Source organism: Molossus molossus, unplaced genomic scaffold (genome assembly GCF_014108415.1).
Source record: "Molossus molossus isolate mMolMol1 unplaced genomic scaffold, mMolMol1.p scaffold_m16_p_7, whole genome shotgun sequence".
Classification (NCBI taxonomy): domain Eukaryota; kingdom Metazoa; phylum Chordata; class Mammalia; order Chiroptera; family Molossidae; genus Molossus; species Molossus molossus.
In genome coordinates, this window is record NW_023425401.1 from 101,986,941 (window position 1) to 102,005,309 (window position 18,369).

At 50.5% G+C, this 18,369-nt stretch overlaps 1 protein-coding gene across 1 annotated transcript in view; it reads right to left on the reverse strand.

Moving 5' to 3' along the window:
- The window catches only part of DENND2A (DENN domain containing 2A), a 111,971-nt gene that overhangs the window by 13,361 nt on the left and 80,241 nt on the right, over positions 1-18,369 (reverse strand). The window contains exons 11-14 of the mRNA XM_036247319.1: positions 17,785-17,854; positions 16,734-16,811; positions 11,510-11,650; positions 9,787-9,935 (exon numbers count right to left, since the gene is read on the reverse strand). Of these exons, the coding sequence (XP_036103212.1) occupies positions 9,787-9,935; positions 11,510-11,650; positions 16,734-16,811; positions 17,785-17,854 (438 nt within the window). The remainder of the gene's footprint in view (positions 1-9,786; positions 9,936-11,509; positions 11,651-16,733; positions 16,812-17,784; positions 17,855-18,369) is intronic.

Consider the following 18,369-nt stretch of genomic DNA (forward strand, 5'->3'; position numbering starts at 1 on the left):
TGGAGTGCAGGAGCCAAAGGACTGCAGTATCCACTTGTGATGGGACAAAAGATGACAGCAGACCTGGGGAACCTGCTGGCCAGACACGTCGGGGTTGCCACTGTGGACGATTTTCCTAACAAGTGGTTTTCATTTGTTTTTTTAAGTCTGACTCTGTTGCAGTTGGAGCCAAGCGTCCCCACACCTGGCCGTCGTTAACACCTCGCTGGCTGGCGCACGTGGGCACAGGGCATCAGGAGTGACACGACAGGCGGGCCGATTGGGCAGTGGCTTGCTCCTCTTACCCTCGAGCCTACACCACCCTTCTCTAAAAAAGTGCCTCTTGAAACATTAGAAGAAAAGGTCAAATTCTGCAAATAATCAGTTAGCGGAAGCCTTTTCCCAAAAATAAGTGGCAGAGGAGAAAAGAGGGACTATTTTAAGTGCAGCTAAAGTGTTTTTCTATCCCTGATGCAAATGCTAGTGAAACTGTTTTCCCTGACCTGTGAAGGAGAGAAGCCTTCCACGGGGCGGGGCTGAAGGAGAGAAGCCTGTGAAGGTGCAAAGAGTAGTCTGGTTTTGGGGATGCTCAGGATGACTCTCCAAGTGTGTCTGCTGCACAGCCTCCCTGGGGATCTGCTGGTTGGAGGAGAGGTAGTATTGCTGCGGGAAGGCCCAGGAAGAGAGCCCGGGCAACTGGCTCACAATACAGTGGGGGTGGAGGACAGAAACACAAGCGATGAAGCTGTGATCAATTCTGTGCAGAAGTGGGGGAGGGAGGAGATGCCTCAGTGGGAGTTTGGCTGGGACCCAGGGTTAAAAGCTGGGCACAGGTGAGAAGGATCGGGTCCCAGAATGCTTTGCTGTTTGGTGGTGGTTCCTGAGGGTTGAAGCAGGAGTCCACAGACATCAGCATGCACTGGTGAGTTCCATCGTTCTCCTGCAGAGGGCGCTTGGGTTCTGGTGCGGCCAGTCCCTGTGCCCCATGTGGGGTTACCATGCTCACAGCCTTTCCACTCACCTAGGAGTCAGCAAGCATGGAGCATACACCTTCCCCTAAGGTGCCACCAGAAAAGTAAACGAGGAGTTTCCTGACTTACACAGACACCCCAGGAATTTGAAGGATGTGCTATCAGTATCCTTTACTATTCCAAGCAAAGCATCTCTCCTACAGTCATCACAACCAGGCACAGGAGTGACAGGCAGACTCTGGTCTGGCCTGCTGTGACTTAGCGGGAGGTGGGTGTCACCATGCAGTGGCTGCCATATTTCCATTATTGTGCTTTCAGACCCTAAAGTAACGTCACCGAGTTTACAAAGAGCACAGGCTGGGACTCAAGAAAATTGTGTGACCTCAGGTAAAATCCTTAACTTCTCCAGATTCCTCTTTGGTAAAATAAGAAAAGTGGACTTGATTTCTGATGTCCTTCCAGCCTTAACGTCTATAAATTACGGATCGGTGAGAGAGAAAGCCAGAAGCAGGGAACAGAACTGAGGCTTGTCATCAGAAGGCACTTCTAGGGCTCATCAGCAAGGACGGGACCAAAGAGCCACGGCGAAATCTCGCTCTGAGAAACTGACAGACGAAAGTGTTGGAGAGGTTTTGAGCTGCCGCAGTAAAACCCCCAGAAGACCACAACACGAAGCCAGCACAGCCCGGAGGGACCCGGCGCAGAGAAAACTGGAGTAAGAGTCCAGCCCAAGATTCTGCTAGGGATGGGCTTGGGGCAAAGCTTGTGGCTATGCTGTCCTCTCAATCACATTCCAATATGTGTGCTCAGGCAAAAACAGGTGGCTAATCCTTAATATTTAATCAGACTGATGCTACTGTGTTAGTAAAACTGCATTTTTCACAGGATTTTACTGAATTAAATATACAGGGGTAGGTAAAAGTAGGTTTACAGTTGTTCGTATGGAAAAAGACACGCAGGTTATGATTATTACAATATCTTTATCAACTCTCTTTTGCGTACTGACAACCTACTTCTGCCCACACCTGCCCAAGACTCTGTCAGCTACTCAGGACCTCTGGAGTGGCTGGTATTTGGATGTCAGACCACCAAGATGGCAGCTGCTCACTCTCACGCAGGCCGTGGGTAAACTACCTGCCTGGAGAGGTCATACTCACAAACCCAACCTTTTTCTGGGATGGCAAACATTGCTGGGCACAACCGATTCTAGACAGGATGTGGGGCACCATTTACGACTACAGAAACTAATTAAAAATGGAAAAAGGAGCACGCAGAAGGACAAAGGTGCACAGTTCCATACAAACTTATTCGTGTAGTTACCCATATGGTTGAGCCAAGGTTCAAACTCTAGTTAATCTGTCAAGATTTGACAAATACTTATCATTAGCTAGCAGTCTGTCATTCAGCTTCTAGTGTTACTTCACTATAAAGAGATAAAAAATAAATAAAAATTTAAAAAATATGTTTTTATTGATTTTTTAGAGAGAGAGATAGAAACATTGATGTGAGAGAGATACCTCGATCGGCTGCCTCCTGCATGCTCCCTAAGAGGGATCAAGCCCACAACCTGGGCATAAGCCCTGATCGGGAATCAAATGGAGACTTCTCAGTCTATGGGATGATGCTCAATCCACTGAGCCATACCAGCCAGGCAAAAAAGTAAGTTTCTTGAATATTAAAAACTCTTTCCTGTGGTTCTCTCTCTCTCTCTAATGTCCCCTGCCTTTCCCCAGCCTTCTTTCCCCAGGGTGTGCGCGCTCTCCCCTAAGCTCCAAGGGCCCTTCATTTGCCTCTGTAACTTGTTTCCTGAGCCCATGCAGCCCAGCTGGCTCACTTTTTCTACCTCTAACTTTTGTTTGTATTTGAAAAAACAAAAACCTCTGTCCCATCTAAAACTTTTATACAAATTTGTTAATGTGCAGCTATGACTTTATTATTCAGCCTTGTCTATAGATTTAGCCAAAACTGGGAACTGAAATTAATAAACTAAAAAACAAAATGTTTATCATTAGGGACATGAAGAAAGGGGTATAGGGAAATATTTATTTGGGTTGTTATGACAACAGAACAAGCCATCACAACAGCATTCTTTCTTCTCCATCTGTCAGACTTTGGCTTGACAGAGCTTAAGAAACACTCAATGTCCATCCTAAAGATGAAACGGAACAAAAATGTTATTCTAGATTGGATAGATTTTTGGCTCCACTTAAAACCCTTTTATAACTCATACAGCATTTGCCACAATTCTGTGATTTCCTCTTGCAGGGGGCAGACTCCCTGACAATGACGGTACAGTAAATGCACTGTGCGGTGGGGCAGGGTGCTGGCTGCGGTGACTGCAGCCTCCGGAGCCTAGAGCCCACTCTGGGAAGTCACAGGGCCACTCAGTGAGGGTCATGCCTGTTCTCATGCACTGCTCTGTGGTACTGAAAACATCGGGGCTACGGACGGAAATCAGAAGAACGAGGTGCTGCTTCCACTCCTGGCTGGACAGGGCCGGAAATGGGCGCGTGTGCCGAGCTGACCCGGATGAAAGCACCAGCTCGAACTTACACGGAACTTTCTTTATAGGTTTTTCCAGGTCAGACAACCAGCAGCCAGCCCCTGCCTCCCAAGCACATGGCCTGGCCAAGCACCCTCAATTTCCTATCGCTATTTCCCGCAAGCCAGACAGCTGGGTAAGCGCTGATTCCTCTCGGAGGAGCAGCTTTAGGTGGAGCAGGCCGGAGGAGAGAAGACAGTCCGGGCTTTTCCACCCGCTAACCTCACATACACGATGCTCATTGGTGGCATCTCTGGGCTCTGATCAGTAGCTACATCACTGTCTTTCAGGCTAGCCAGACTCCCCTGTACCTGCTGACCTGGCCTGTTGGGGAGGGGGCACAACTGAGGGCCAGAGAGACCCCAAAAGGAAGGCTGAGCCAAGGCCCCCAGAAGCATGCAGTTAAAGCTGCATGAGGAGGTGGAGAGCATGCCCCGACTTCTGAGCACAGTCCAGGGTGAGGCCCAGGGAGGCCACTTGTGTCTGAGAACCGTGAGAGGGACCCCTGACCCAGGTGAGGTGAAGAGGGCACTGCATGTGCACTCAGTGCCCTCAGCATCTCTCCAGCTCTGAAGTGCCCGGGTTAGAATCATGTAAGGCAGGCAGCAGCGACAGATGACGTCTACTGAATCGATCGGCTGGGAGAAGAGTGAGGAGGGGGCAGAGGGTGGGGAGGGGGCTGTCTGCTTTCAGAGCTGCTCGAATCACAGGGCACGTGTGCTGAGGGGCCCTGCAGGAACGGTGTAGTCCACGTCCCCATTTCACAGCTGGGCAAAATGCCATCCCCTGGACCTTCCGGAAGCACAGGGAGCCTGAGGGGATGAGTCCTGCGTCAGACTGGGGGCTTAGCAGGTTCTGGGCCAGGAGGGCTGGGACGGCAGGCACCAAGGGCACAGTCCCAGAAGGCACAGAGCATGGCCCACGCAGCCAGGGCATTTCAGAGCTGGGAGAGACTTTGGGGCCACCCAGTCCTACCTATCTCACTGAAACCCCAGCTGGAAGGCTGCAAGGGAGGGCGCCCTGTGGAAAAAAAGCATAGATGTCTTAGCATCTTCAGGATAAAATTCTAGCCTGACAGCTAAGCACTAAGGAAATCCCAATGACCTGTTTTTTTTTTAAATCCTCACCCAAGGACATTTTTCTATTTATTTTCAGATAGAGTGGGAGGATGGAGGGAGAGAAAGAGAAGCATCATCAATGTGAGAGGTACACATTGACTGGTTGCCTCCCGTACAACCCTGACCAAGGCCAGTGACAAACTGCAACTGAGGTACGTGCCCTTGACCAGAATCAAACCTGCGACTCTCTGGTCCATGGGCTGATGCTCTAACCACTGAGCCAAACTGGCCAGGGCTAATGACCTGTTTTTCAAAATTTATTTGTTTGTAATTTACTTAAGAGAGAGGAGAAGGGGAAGGGGAAGAGAGAAACAGAAAGAGAGAAAAATCAATGTGGTTGCCTCCTGCGCGTGCCCCGACCAGGGGTGGAACCCACAACCAACTGATGATGCTCCAGTCAGCTGAGCCACACCAGTCAGGGCCTAATGGCATGTTTTTAAAAAGGCTTTCCTTGTCCAGCCGGGGTGGCTCAGTGGTTGAGCGTCGACCCACGCACCAAGAGGTCGCTGGGTTCCATTCCCAGTCAGGACACATGCCCAGGTTGTGGGCCCAATCCCCAGTGGGGGGCATGCAGGAGGCGGCCAATTGATGTTCTCTCTCATCACTGTTTCTATCTCTCTCTTCCTCTCCCTTCCCCTCTCTCTAAAATCAATAAAGAAAAATAAATAAAAAGGCTTTCCTTATGCACATATTTCTGTAGGCAGACAGCCCTTCACCCCCACCCCAGATCCTTCTCCTCTGTCCTGGAGCCAGGCTGCCTGGGTCTGCACCCCAAGTCTCCCACTAACTGCTTCCTTGAGCAAAGTAACTTAACCTCTGTGCTTTTCAGTTCCCTAATAACAGAGCTCATCTGGCTGAGCTGCGAGGCTGGGAGAGCACGGGTGGGCCCTCGGAAGAGCTGGCCCAGAGGCAGCATGCCAGCAGTCCCCGCTCCTGGGCTGGTGGGCTGTGCGTGTGCCCTGGCTGTGCCCGTCAAGCACCCCTGGGCTGGCGGGCTGTGCGTGTGCCCTGGCTGTGCCCGTCAAGGACCCCTGGGCTGGCGGGCTGTGCGTGTGCCCTGGCTGTGCCCGTCAACACTCCTGGGCTGGCGGGCTGTGCGTGTGCCCTGGCTGTGCCCGTCAAGCACCCCTGGGCTGGCGGGCTGTGCGTGTGCCCTGGCTGTGCCTGTCAACACTCCTGGGCTGGCGGGCTGTGCATGTGCCCTGGCTGTACCCGTCAACACTCTTGGGCTGGCGGGCTGTGCGTGTGCCCTGGCTGTGCCCGTCAACACTCCTGGGCTGGCGGGCTGTGCGTGTGCCCTGGCTGTGCCCGTCAAGCACCCCTGGGCTGGCGGGCTGTGCGTGTGCCCTGGCTGTGCCCGTCAAGCACCCCTGGGCTGGCGGGCTGTGCGTGTGCCCTGGCTGTGCCCGTCAAGCACCCCTGGGCTGGCGGGCTGTGCGTGTGCCCTGGCTGTGCCTGTCAACACTCCTGGGCTGGCGGGCTGTGCGTGTGCCCTGGCTGTGCCCGTCAAGGACCCCTGGGCTGGCGGGCTGTGAGTGTGCCCTGGCTGTACCCGTCAACACTCCTGGGCTGGCGGGCTGTGCGTGTGCCCTGGCTGTGCCCATCAAACACTCTTGCTGTGCTTTCTTCTCCTCTGGCCGATTTATTTTCCCACTTCTTCAGGTCTGCTTGGCACTGGTGTTGGATAGAAAGATAATTGACTGGGCATAAGAGGGAACGCTTTGAGCCATCTGTAACAGAAAAAGCACAGGCTGCCTTTGGGGACAAAGAAACATCAGCACCCTCACAAGTCAGAGCTGAGAGGGGCCTGGGTGCAGACAAGCCCTTGCTTTTTGTTTTAATTATTTTTTCTTTATTGATTTTTAGAGAGGAAGGGAGAGGGAGAGAGAAAGAGAGAGAAATATTGATGAGAGAGAAATATTGATGAGAGAGAACATCGATTAGCCTCTTCCTGCATGCTCCCACTGGGGATCAGGCCCACAACCTGGGCATGTGCCCTGACCAGGAATCGAACCAGCAACCTCTTGGTGCATGGGATGATGCTCAACCACTGAGCCATAAAACGGCCGGGCCAGGCCCTTGTTTTATAAAGGAGGAGACCCCAGGGCCAACAGCAGAGGATGCTCGGGTCCCTCCCTGTTCCCCAGAAGGTTGCCCTGTGTGATGAGAAATGAACATGCAAGTCTGAAAGCTGTAAAGGGTCTAAAATGTAACGAAGGTACTTTGCCCACACATGTGCACACACACAGTAAATACTGCACTGTGGCCTGGCTCTAGAGTAGCGGTTCTCAACCGACCCTTCCACAGGGGTCACCCAAGACATAACAGTAGCAAAATTACAGCTATGAAGTGGCAACAAAAATAATTTTATGGTTGGGGGTCACCAAAACATGAGGAACTGTATTAAAGGGTCGCAGCATTAGGAAGGTTGAGAACCACTTTTCTAGACCCAAGGATGGCATCCAAATGATCCGCATTCCAGCCGCAGCCTCCTTCCTGTCTACCCAAATCCATCCGCTCAGCGGCCCGCACCTGGCAGCTGCTGCAGAAGACAGCACCCGGGCAACACTGCCCTGCACTCAGCACCTGCTGCAGCACAGCTGGTGTCCCCCCACGAGGGTGTTTGCTGTCTGAAGACTGATTCTGAAGGGGAGAATCCAGGCACCACGTGGGTGGGGTAAGAAGAGAAACTCCAAAGTCCCTCCAATCAGACCACGTGGCGCCTGTCTCCTCCACAAAGCTGCCTAGAGCAGGGGGCAGGGGCTGGGGCCATTCACAGGGATGGGGTCCCTCATTTTCTGTTGGCTCTCATTACAGCAGCTGTGGGAGGGGCTTCCCCAGTGTCCAGGCTGTCAATCAGAAATCTGTCAAGGGAGAAGGCAGAGGTGGCCAGTCTCCTCCCACACATCTTTGTCCTAAGCACTTCCAGGTGTCCTGGTGCCCTGAGCCTCTGACCCCTCCCCTCCGCGGCCCTTCAGGGATGCATCTGTCTTTGTCTTTGACTAGGTCCTATCCCTTCCTGTTCTCCCTGGAAGAAGCCCGGTGGGGTGGGGGCATCACAATCCCTGACTGCATGGCTTCTCTCCAGCCATGTTCATCTGCCCAGACGTTTCCTCAGGCTGGGCCCTCCTGGGGACTATAACAGCTTTAGCCCAGCAGCAAGCCCCTCAGGGATGTCTGGTGGGCAGCAGGTCTACTCTCTAGGCCCTCACTTCTTGCCTAGGCCTTTGAGATCATCCCTTTCCCCTCCTCCAAACTCAAGCCTGAGAATGTGCAACTAGAAGACAGTGGGGCACGGATGGGGCTGCCAGAGAGCTCAGACAGTTTCTAGAGTGTGATGAAATCTGATCCCGGTCACTGAAGGGTTATTACTCATCCTTGGCTTCCAGGGCCCCAACCTTGAGAACTCTCTGGTCTGAATTCCCCAGGGCCCAGGGGCCTTGGAGAGCTGCCAGCGCCCAGCACCAGCTGCAGGCTCAGGGACAGAGGCTGCTGCCTGAGCTGACAGGGTGCCCAGGGAGTACAGTCAGTGTGACACTGAAAGCAAGGAGCTGACTGGGACACGGGGTGGGAGCAGGATGGGAAGAGCGGTCCAAAGGGAGCATCATCAAGGTGACAGATGCTCAGTGTGGGGGGCGGGGAGCCTGCATTCCATCTCCTACCGCGCCCCAGAGGAGCTCCACATCCGCACACTTTGTCCTTTCCATTCCTTCCCTTTCTTCTTCCTCCCTCTTGTTCTCCAGAAGGGAGAGGCATACTTCCTCTCTAAACCACAGTTCTTTGGTTTTTGTGTTTCTGGCAGATGGACTTCTCAGCTGGCCTCACCGGCTTCTCCTGGGCAGCTGGCCCTTCTCGGACAGGCCCCACAGCTCGGCCCTTCTGGAGCTGCAGCGCCACTCACGCTTCTGAGCCCTCAGCTCCAAAGCAGAGAAGGCTCCATGCAGTCTTTCGTCATGATGAAAAGGCCAGAAGTCCTTTTAGAAGTTCAGAATTACCCCAAATCCCTATCTGCACCTCCTTCCGGACATTCTTTGATTTGTGACATGGCCCTCGCAAATCACTGAGGGTGACTATTAGTGTGTAGGTAGCATCCTACTGGTATGAGTATGTGTGTGATTCTGTGGTTTTAATACGGATGGCAGGGATCCCTCAGGACACGCCTGTGCTCTTTTGCATGGCCCTGCAGCCCTGCAAGGAGCCAGGCCACGTCCATCTCTGCCGGCTCCTCGCTTCCCACTCCGCTCTCCTCTCTGCTTAGCCACAGAAAACTGCTTTGTGCTCAGCCTTCTGTCTCCTCGCCCTTTTAAGCGTGGCTGTTTTTGTCTGGACTGTGTCTTAGACTTAGGAGGAACGAACCTACTCTGACAGTGAGCGCCCTCCTGGCCTCCAGCACGCACCTGCTCTGACAGTGAGCGCCCTCCTGGCCTCCAGCACGCACCTGCTCTGACAGTGAGCGCCCTCCTGGCCTCCAGCACGCACCTGCTCTGACAGTGAGCGCCCTCCTGGCCTCCAGCACGCACCTGCTCTGACAGTGAGCGCCCTCCTGGCCTCCAGCACGCACCTGCTCTGACAGTGAGCGCCCTCCTGGCCTCCAGCACGCACCTGCTCTGATAGTGAGCGCCCTCCTGGCCTCCAGCACGCACCTGCTCTGACAGTGAGCGTCCTCCTGGCCTCCAGCACGCACCTGCTCTGACAGTGAGCGCCCTCCTGGCCTCCAGCACGCACCTGCTCTGACAGTGAGCGCCCCCCTCGGCCTCCAGCACGCACCTGCTCTGACAGTGAGCGCCCTCCTGGCCTCCAGCATGCACTGCTAGCGAGCCCTCACAACATGGTGCTGGGTGGTCTGCTGCCTTCCTGGTCCCCCCCACTGTACTGAGAGCTCCTTTCGGACAGCTCTGGGTCTTTCCCCCTGTTCCCAGAACATGGCAGAGTGCCCAACTCAAAGCAGAATGAATGACAAGTAGGCCAAATACCAGATAAGTATTGCAGAGAAGTGCATGCCTGCCTCGTTTGCTCCTCGTGTGCTCCTGAAGCTGCTTCTAGATGCCCGCTGATGCCCACTGTCCCCTCAGAGGAGCTTCCTCTGCAATCCTAAGCCATCGCTTGCCCTCCCAACACCACAGTCCAAGACTGCCTGGCATTCAAAAACGTTATCAGAAGTAGCCAAGGTTGGTACCTGAGCTTGTCTGCGATGAAGATGACCCTCCTTTCCAGAAGCAGGGAGGCAAAAACACAAAGCAGGTGGCGGACGCTGAGAGAAGAGAAGAGAGACTCGAAGTCCACGTGTTCAAGCCGGGAGTCCAGTGGGCGGCACAGTTCAATCACCTGCCAGGGAACAGGAGCAGCCGTGAGGGGCCGGTCTACTCAGCCAGGCCTCTCCCCCATCAAGTCGGCCTCTGCTGGGGTGGCCCACTGGCAGGGGCAAAGGGAAAGATCAAAGGAAACAAAGAGTTTGGGGAAAAGAAAGAACCTAGGAGATCAGGGGCAGGCACATGCCTTCACACTCAGCCACCAGACTGAGGACAGTTCGGATGGAGGTGGGGAGAGGACGCAGAAGCACTGGCCCGAGGCCCTCCTGGATTCCCCATGGAGCTCTCTGACTGCTGAAAAGGTGCGCCCCCTGAGAGAGGGAGTATCGCCTGCTGGAATGGACACAGGCTCCCGCAGGAGAGCCAGCAGATCCAAGCAGCACTTCCCAGACTCACCTCCTCTGGAAGGAGTTTCTCAGTGGACCCGCCCCATCCCAACCCCTTCCCGATGTGGTGCCTTCCAGCTTGTACGCTGAGTGTGTCTTCTCATTCCGGACTTGCGGTCACGTTCCTGAATTCATCTCTGGTCACTACTCATGGGCATGACTTCTCTGCAGGTAGCTGAGTCCCTCATGTGAGCAGAGCCTGTTTTCCGCTCTCAGCACAGTGCCTGCTCAGTGCTGTCCACACAGTGGGGGTCCCTGCTGCTAACATCCCTGCAGCCAAGCTGCCTGCATCTGGTGTGGGATGGTTCTCCAGCCACAGGGAGACGGCTCCTCTCTGCGCTGGGACATTGGGTTGTTCCAGAAGGTCCCAGACACATCCTCATCACTCCCCATCTCCACAGGTGACCTGCTTTTCCAGGGCCTTTATATATATATATATTTATTTATTTTTTTTTATCCTCACCTGAGGACATTTTTCCTTTTTTTTTTCAGATAGAGTGGGAGGGGGAAAGAGAGAGAGAAACATCGACGTGAAAGGGACACATCGAGTGGTTGCACACAACCAAACCAGGGCCAGGGCAAACTGCAACTGAGGTACATGCCCTTAGCGGGAACCGAACCCGGGTCTCTCTGGACCGCAGGCCGACGCTCTAACCGCTGAGCCAAACCGGTCAGGGCTTCCAGGGCCTTTAGATACTCAAGTCTGAGTGGGATGTGTCCCCAGAGCCACATAAGGGGAATGGGAAGAATGCAAACCAGCTCCTGCATCAAATGCCCAGCCAAGGACCGGAGTGCGCTGCAGAGTCTGGGTGAATAAGGCGTAGTACCTGAGCTTGACTTCGCTGAAGAGAATCTGTTTTGCATGATGAAGTTACGAGGTAATGCAGACCAAAAATGTGGACAGGTTCATACACAATGCAAGAATGCAATGGGCTACAATGAGAAGCCAAGAATGTTCAGTGCAGGTCCCTAACCTGTGAGGCCAACATCATGCAAAGAAACACCATGTGCTGCCATGCGTAGCTCTGGGGGCTGCTCTCAGGGCCAGAACCCTGGGCTTAGGGTGGAATTTAGGACAGCTGAGGAACAGGAGGACACCACCAAAGGTGACAGTCCACCAACACAAGCCAGCCCCTTGGACCTCAGGGACTTGGCTGTCTGGGTCACTGTCCCCCTAGGAGAGGAAAGGAATCTGACTGCTCACCTCAGTTCCTGTTCCTGGCAAGAAGTTCTTGACAAGGATGGTTTTGCCCAGGGCTGGGAAAGGGGCTTCCATGACACTCCTCATGAGGGGCTGCACCAGGGCGGGAGAGATGCTGCGGCGTTTTTCCACCTCGTCCAAGATCTGTAAGGGTCAGAAGACAGCTCAGCCCCGAAGGCAGGGCACCCGGTGCAGCTCTGCTGCAGGGGGTGGGCCTGCCACGGACACTGAAGGCTTACGGGAAGCCCTGTAGTCTCCACCAGACCAAACTGACACTCTCTTTCACCCTATGTGTTATTCCCCAATTCTCCCCGCTCCCCGGGACCATTCCCTCTGCCATGTGACTCTGTAGTTTCTCCCACTAAAAGGGTGAAGTCTACTTCCTTGCCCCCCTTGACTGTGGGTTTGGCCATGTGAGTTACTGGGCATTCTCAGTGGGATAAATATGCAAATATGCTGAAAGCCACTGAATTGTATATTTTAAATGGGTGAATTATATGGTGAGTTATAGCTCAATAAAATTGTTACTAAAAAAATTCAAATGCAAGATGCTCTGCAATCTAGCTGGGAATTAAAGTATTTCAATAAAAAATGTCATTTTGGGGGGCTGGGGGGAAGCAGAAGAGGGTAAAATGGTGATGGGAGGAGACGCAACCTGAAATGGTGAGCACACAATACAATATACAGATGATGTACAGAATTAAACACCTGAAACCTATGTAATTTTATTAACCAGTGTCACCCCAATAAATTCAATCATAATTAAAAAAAATAAAAAACATCACACTTCAATTATGCCTTAATAAAACTGGGAAAAAATTTAAATGCCATGTATAATAATATCACATGTACTCACTGAGCACCTGAAACACGGCTGGTCTGAACTGAGATGTGCTATAAGTGTAAAATAATCACTGGATTTCAAAATACAAAATTAAGTCCTGGCTGGTTTGGCTCAGCAGTTAGAACACTGGCCCTCAGACCAAAGGATCTTGGGTTCAACGTACCTGGTTGCAGGTTCCATCCCTGGCCCCAGTTGGGGTGGTGCAGGAGGCAACCAATCAGTTGTCTCTCTCACATCGGTGTTTCCCTCTCTCATCCTCCCTCCCTTCTACTATTCTAAAAATCAATGGAAAATATATCTTTGGGTGAGGATTAACAAAAAATTTAAAAAGTACCAAAACAAAATACAAAATTAAGAATGTAAAATATCAATGACTTTTCACATTGACTACATGTTGAAATGATAATATTTTGGATACACTGGATTAAGTACATTATTAAAATTAAGAAGATAGTTCCTTAAAAAATTAAACAGAATTATCATATGATCCAGCAAGTCCACTTCTGCGTACAAACCTGAAAGAGCCGGAAGCAGAGACTCAGAGGCATCTACATACCCATGTTCATAGCAGCATAAGTAGGAAACAACCCAAATGGCCATCAATTGATAAATGGATAAACAAAATGGGGCATATACATATTATGGAATATTAGACTGACTTAAAAAATTAAGAAATTTTCACACATGTTCATGATTTTTTTTAAAGAGAAAGAGTAGGAAGAGAGAGAAACATTGATCAGGTGTCTCCCGCACACACCCTGACTGGGGATTGAGCCTGTAATCCCCAGCGCATGTGCTCTGACCAGGAATCCAACTGGCGACCTTTCCAACGATGCTCAATCCACTGAGCCACAGCAGCCAGGGCTCACACGTGTTCTAACATGGATGAACCTTAGGACATGTGCTAAGTGGAATAAGCCAGTCACAAGAGAATAAATACTGTATGATCCCACTGACATGAGATGCTAGAACAGTCAAATTCATAGGGACAGAAAGCAGAATGGTGGTTGCCAGGGGCTGGTGGGAGGGGGGTGGGGAGGAAATGGGGAGTTAGTGTTTAATGGATACAGTTTCAGTTTGGGAAGATGAAAAAGTTCTGGAGATGGATGGTGGAGATGATTGCACAACATGAATGAACATAATGTCAATCAACTGCACACAAAATGGTTAGAATGGTAACTTTTATGTTACATATACTTTAGAACAATAAAAAAATAGTATGACAAAAAATTAACAGAATTTCATAGGGAGGGTAAGCAATTCAGGGAAAAAAGATCTAAAAAGGCAGCATAGAAGAACAATAAAGAATGGCTGAGATGCCCTGGCCGGTTTGGCTCAGCGGTTAGAGAGTCGGCCTGTGGTCCCGAGATACCCGGGTTTGGTTCCCGCTAAGGGCATGTACCTCGGTTGCAATTTGTCCCCGGCCCTGGTTGGTTGTGCGGGTGGCAGCCACTCGATGTGTCCCTTTCACGTCGATGTTTCTCTCTCTCTCTCTCTGTGTTCCTCTCTCTCCCTCCCACTCTACCTGAACAAAAAATGGAAAAATGTCCTCGGGTGAGGATAAAAAAAAAAAAAAAAAGAATGGCTGAGGAGCACTGGGCTGGGGAAGGAGGGTACCAGTGCTCAGCCCGGGCCTTCCGAGGCCTGCCTTTTGTGCTTCTGCTTGCCCTCTTGTCCTCTGCCGGCCATAAGAAGAGCACATGTGGGCCGGCTCACTATCTAAGTAGGATGACAGACACGTGGCCCAGACCCAACACAGACTAGCAGCCTAAATTAGAGATCAGCCAGCCCAGATCAGCCAACCCACAGCCTTCACTAAGCACACGACAGCCCAGAGACTAGCAGAGCCAAACCCCAGCTGACCTGCATGTCTGGGAGAATACATGACTGGACTTTCAGCCACTGTGGTTTGCTACACGGCATTACTGTGGTAATGTTTATTTATTTATTTATTTTTTTATCCTCACCTGAGGACACTTTTTCATTCTTTGTTCAGATAGAGCAGGAGGGAGAGAGAGAGAGAGAGAGAGAAACATCGATGTGAAAGGGACACATCGAGTGGCTGCCACCTGCACGACCAACCAGGGCCGGGGACAAACTGCAACCGAGGCACGTGCCCTTAGCGGGAACCGAACCCAGGTCTCTCCGGACCGCAGGCCGACGCTCTAACCGCTGAGCCAAACCGGCCAGGGCACTGTGGTAATGTTTAATGATACACCTTTCTTCAGAGATTCTGAGAGCAGTTCTTCTTATCCATGACTCCTGTCTATACCAAAGGACAATCTGCCATTTTAGTCATCCTTGTCCCTCATGTAAAAATAACTCAAGTTCTAGGGATCAGTTTGCCAAAACTATTTCTGGTTCTATCCTGAGTATTAGCTGTGTGGTCTTTAGCAAGTCATGACACTACACTCTTAAAATATCCCGTCACAAAACTGACTTGACATCTCAGGATGGTGCCTCACTCAAGCATGCCAGCATGTTTACTTGCTCCACACCCCTACTCAGGACGTAGCAGTGCCCTGGCCGGTTTGGCTTGGTGGCCAGAGCGTCGGCCTGTGGTCCAGAGAGACCCAAGTTCGGTTCCCGCTAAGGGCACGTACCTCGGTTACAGTTTGTCCCCGGCCCTGGTTGGGTCGTGTGGGTGGCAGCCACTCGATGTGTCCCTTTTATGTCGATGTTTCTCTCTCTCTCTTCCTTCCACTCTATCTGAACAAAACATGGAAAAATGTCCTCAGGTGAGGGTAAAAAAAAAAAAGATGTAGCAGTGAAGCTCACGTGAATCCCAAAGCTGCCACTGGGAGCTGGGCTAAGTCACATGAGCCGTTTCCCTTCCAGCTGTCTTTCTTGGGGGCAGGGGAGAGGAAGAGAGGGAAAGACAGAGAGAGAGAGAGAGACCTGTGGTTCCACTTATTGATGCGTTCATCGGTTGATTCCTGCATGTGCCCTGATTGGGGATTGAACTTGCAACTCTGGTGCATCGGGACGATGCTCCAACCAACTGAGCTAACTGGCCAGGCTACTTCCAGCTGTTATATGCATTCTCACAACAACAAAGGTTGCAACCTATGGCCTCACCTCCACCTTTAGACAAACCTACATAAAAGTCTTGCATGAACAGCAATGCATTCCTGTGCTAGAACTTGTAAATGGCCAACTTTAATGCAGAATAATTAGCATCAATGGAGTGGAGGTAAGACCATGTCTCAGATTATATTGATACTACTAATTATTTCAAACAGATTTGAGTAGAAGTTCAAGTTCTATCATGGCAAGAGGGCACACCATACCAGTATAATTTAGTCTTTCTATGATTTTGGGTGCATGGTGGATAGAAGGTGGACTTTTGTTTCAGAATGCTTTTAGGAAGTGCTGTCTCACACCCATAGACAGTAGACGTTAAGACTGAAATTTTCCCAAAGGAAGCTCAGACTGAAATAAATGTTCAAGAGGATTTTAAACAAACTTATGGATTAAATACGCATGTCCGGTTTACGTAGGAAACAAACGTTGGGTTATATCTGGTGTTTGAGATTAGCATCATATAACATAATAAGGATCTCCTATACACCAATCCAAAATACTGGGGTGGATGGGCCCACTCAATATGGCAATTCCTATATCTTGATATATTGGCTTATCTTCCTTAAAAGAGGACCAAATTATATTACGATTTCAATAGATTGCCCTGGCCGGTTTGGCTCAGCTGTTAGAGCGTCGGCCTGCAGACCAATGAGTCACAAGTTCGATTCTGGTCAAGGGTAGGTAATTCGGTTGTGGTTCAGTCCCCAGCCCTGGTTGGGTCATGCATGAGGCAGCCAGTCGATGTGTCTCTCTTGCATTGATGTTTCTCTCTCTCTCCCCCCACCCCCTCCTTCCCTCCTTCCCACTCTATCTGAAGATAAATGGAAAAATATCCTGGGGTGAGGATAAAAAAAAAGATTTCAACAGACTTACAGCACTATTACAATAATAAATCTCACATGCGCATAACACATATGTACACAACACATATATACATAGATACATATACACACATACATACATCATAGTGGTTTTTTGTACAGCAAAAGCAAATATGATAAAAAAAATGCTTAGAAGAAGAAAAGTAAAACATGGAATATTTGGGGAAGATCCTCTACCCCTCCCATCCTCAGCTACAATTACTTTGCCTCTCTCCCTTACCCCAGTTCTGAGCCCTGACCTTCATCAACTGCTATTTCCTGTCCCAATGATAAGAGAACAGAGGCTGTTGAGAGGGGAGGAGGAGGAGGAAGTGGGAAGGAAAACAGCGGAGAATTAGATTATAAAAGTACCGGAAGTTGGAGTGCTTTCTGTGTCCTTCTGCGCCCTGCCTCCTTTTTCTGAGGCCCACATCCTCACCTTTGAAAAGAGGCTGAAGCATCCCAGGCGGCTCACTATGCAGTAAACTTCAGGGAGACGCTTCCCTTTGCCACCAGGCTTTTTGGAGAGAAACAAAGAAAATCATGAATGTTATCAACCTCAGGGAAGAAGAGGTCACAAATTTTTTTTAAAAAAATATGTTTTTATTGATTTTTTTAGAGAGAGAGGAAAAGAGAGGGAGAGAGAGATAGAAACATCGATGAGAGAGAACATCGACTGGCCGCCTCCTGCATGCCCCCCACTGGGGATTGGGCCCACAACCTGGGCATGTGCCCTGACCGGGAATCAAACCAGCAACCTCTTGGTGCATGGGTCGATGCTCAACCACTGAGCCACACCGGCTGGGCCAATCTCAATACTTTAAATTAATTTTACCAACAAAAGTTATGATTCCACTTAACTTTTTCAAGTATTGTCTATACTTTTTATTCACTAATTCAACAATATTTATTGAACAGCTACTATGTGCCATACATTATTCTTTACTCTAAATTGTATTAGCCTACTTCTAAAGCTAAAATCATTCTCAGTGGAAAGTGATTTGTCACTACGGAGATTTTCAAAGGAATGGGCCTCAGAGAACAATGTTGCAAATGTTCTAGCACAGACAGTTATAGGAATAGTTCCTGACTTTTAAAGGTGATTATTCTGAAGGAGACACTCAATCGAATTATCTGTGTCATAAACAATAAAACCAACCTTCTTCTGCCCTTAGCCCATTATGAACTTCTCTCTAAGCTACCAAGGTCTGCTTAGCACGTTTTATTAGAAAGGACATTTGGTTTATGGAGAAAAGTCTTTTACTGGGTGGGGAAAACAGTGGAGAAAGTACTTTCTTTCTAAAGGAGACAGAGACATGTTTCCCCTCTGTCAGTAAGGTGCAGCTGAGCCCCCAACCTTCCTCCACGTTCTCAACTGCCCTGGTTACCCTGCACACCCGTCCCTTCTCTCGTGGCACGTGGTGCAAGCTCAGGAGGCCAGCGCCGGCTCTGCTCGGCGCTCCTGCAGACTGAGAAGCAAAGGTACTAACCAGCAGTCTTCGGCAGTAACCGAACCTTCTGCTCCCGTCTTCTCCAGTTAAGACAAATGAGAATGTTTCACTGCAGCAAGGAAAACAAAAGTACATTACAACGTAAAACAAAACAAGGACACATCATGGTGAGCAGCTAGAACATCCTGAAGGAGGTTGTCCAAAAGGGCTGCTCCCTGTCCTGTCCACTGTGCTGGGTCTGTGACAGGGACAGGGAGATCGAAAGTGTCACTGTGCCCAAGAGGAAATGAGAACATTCTCTTTCAGTTCTCATATAATTGTCACCTGAGCCATCCCAAGATACAAAATGCAGTCATTTAAAAAAATTTTTTTTCTTTATTGATTTTAGAGAGAGAGAAGAAGAGAGAGGGAGAGAGAGATAGAAACATGGATGAGAGAGAACATCAGCTGGCCGCCTCCTGCATGCCCCCCACTGGGGATCAAGCCCACAACCTGGGCATGTGCCCTGACTAGAATTGAACCAGCGACCTCTTGCTGCATGGGTCGACCCTCAACCACAGGGCCACACCGGCCCGGCCCAGTCATTTTTTGGGCATCTGTTGTGGCTACTGCCTACAAGAGCTT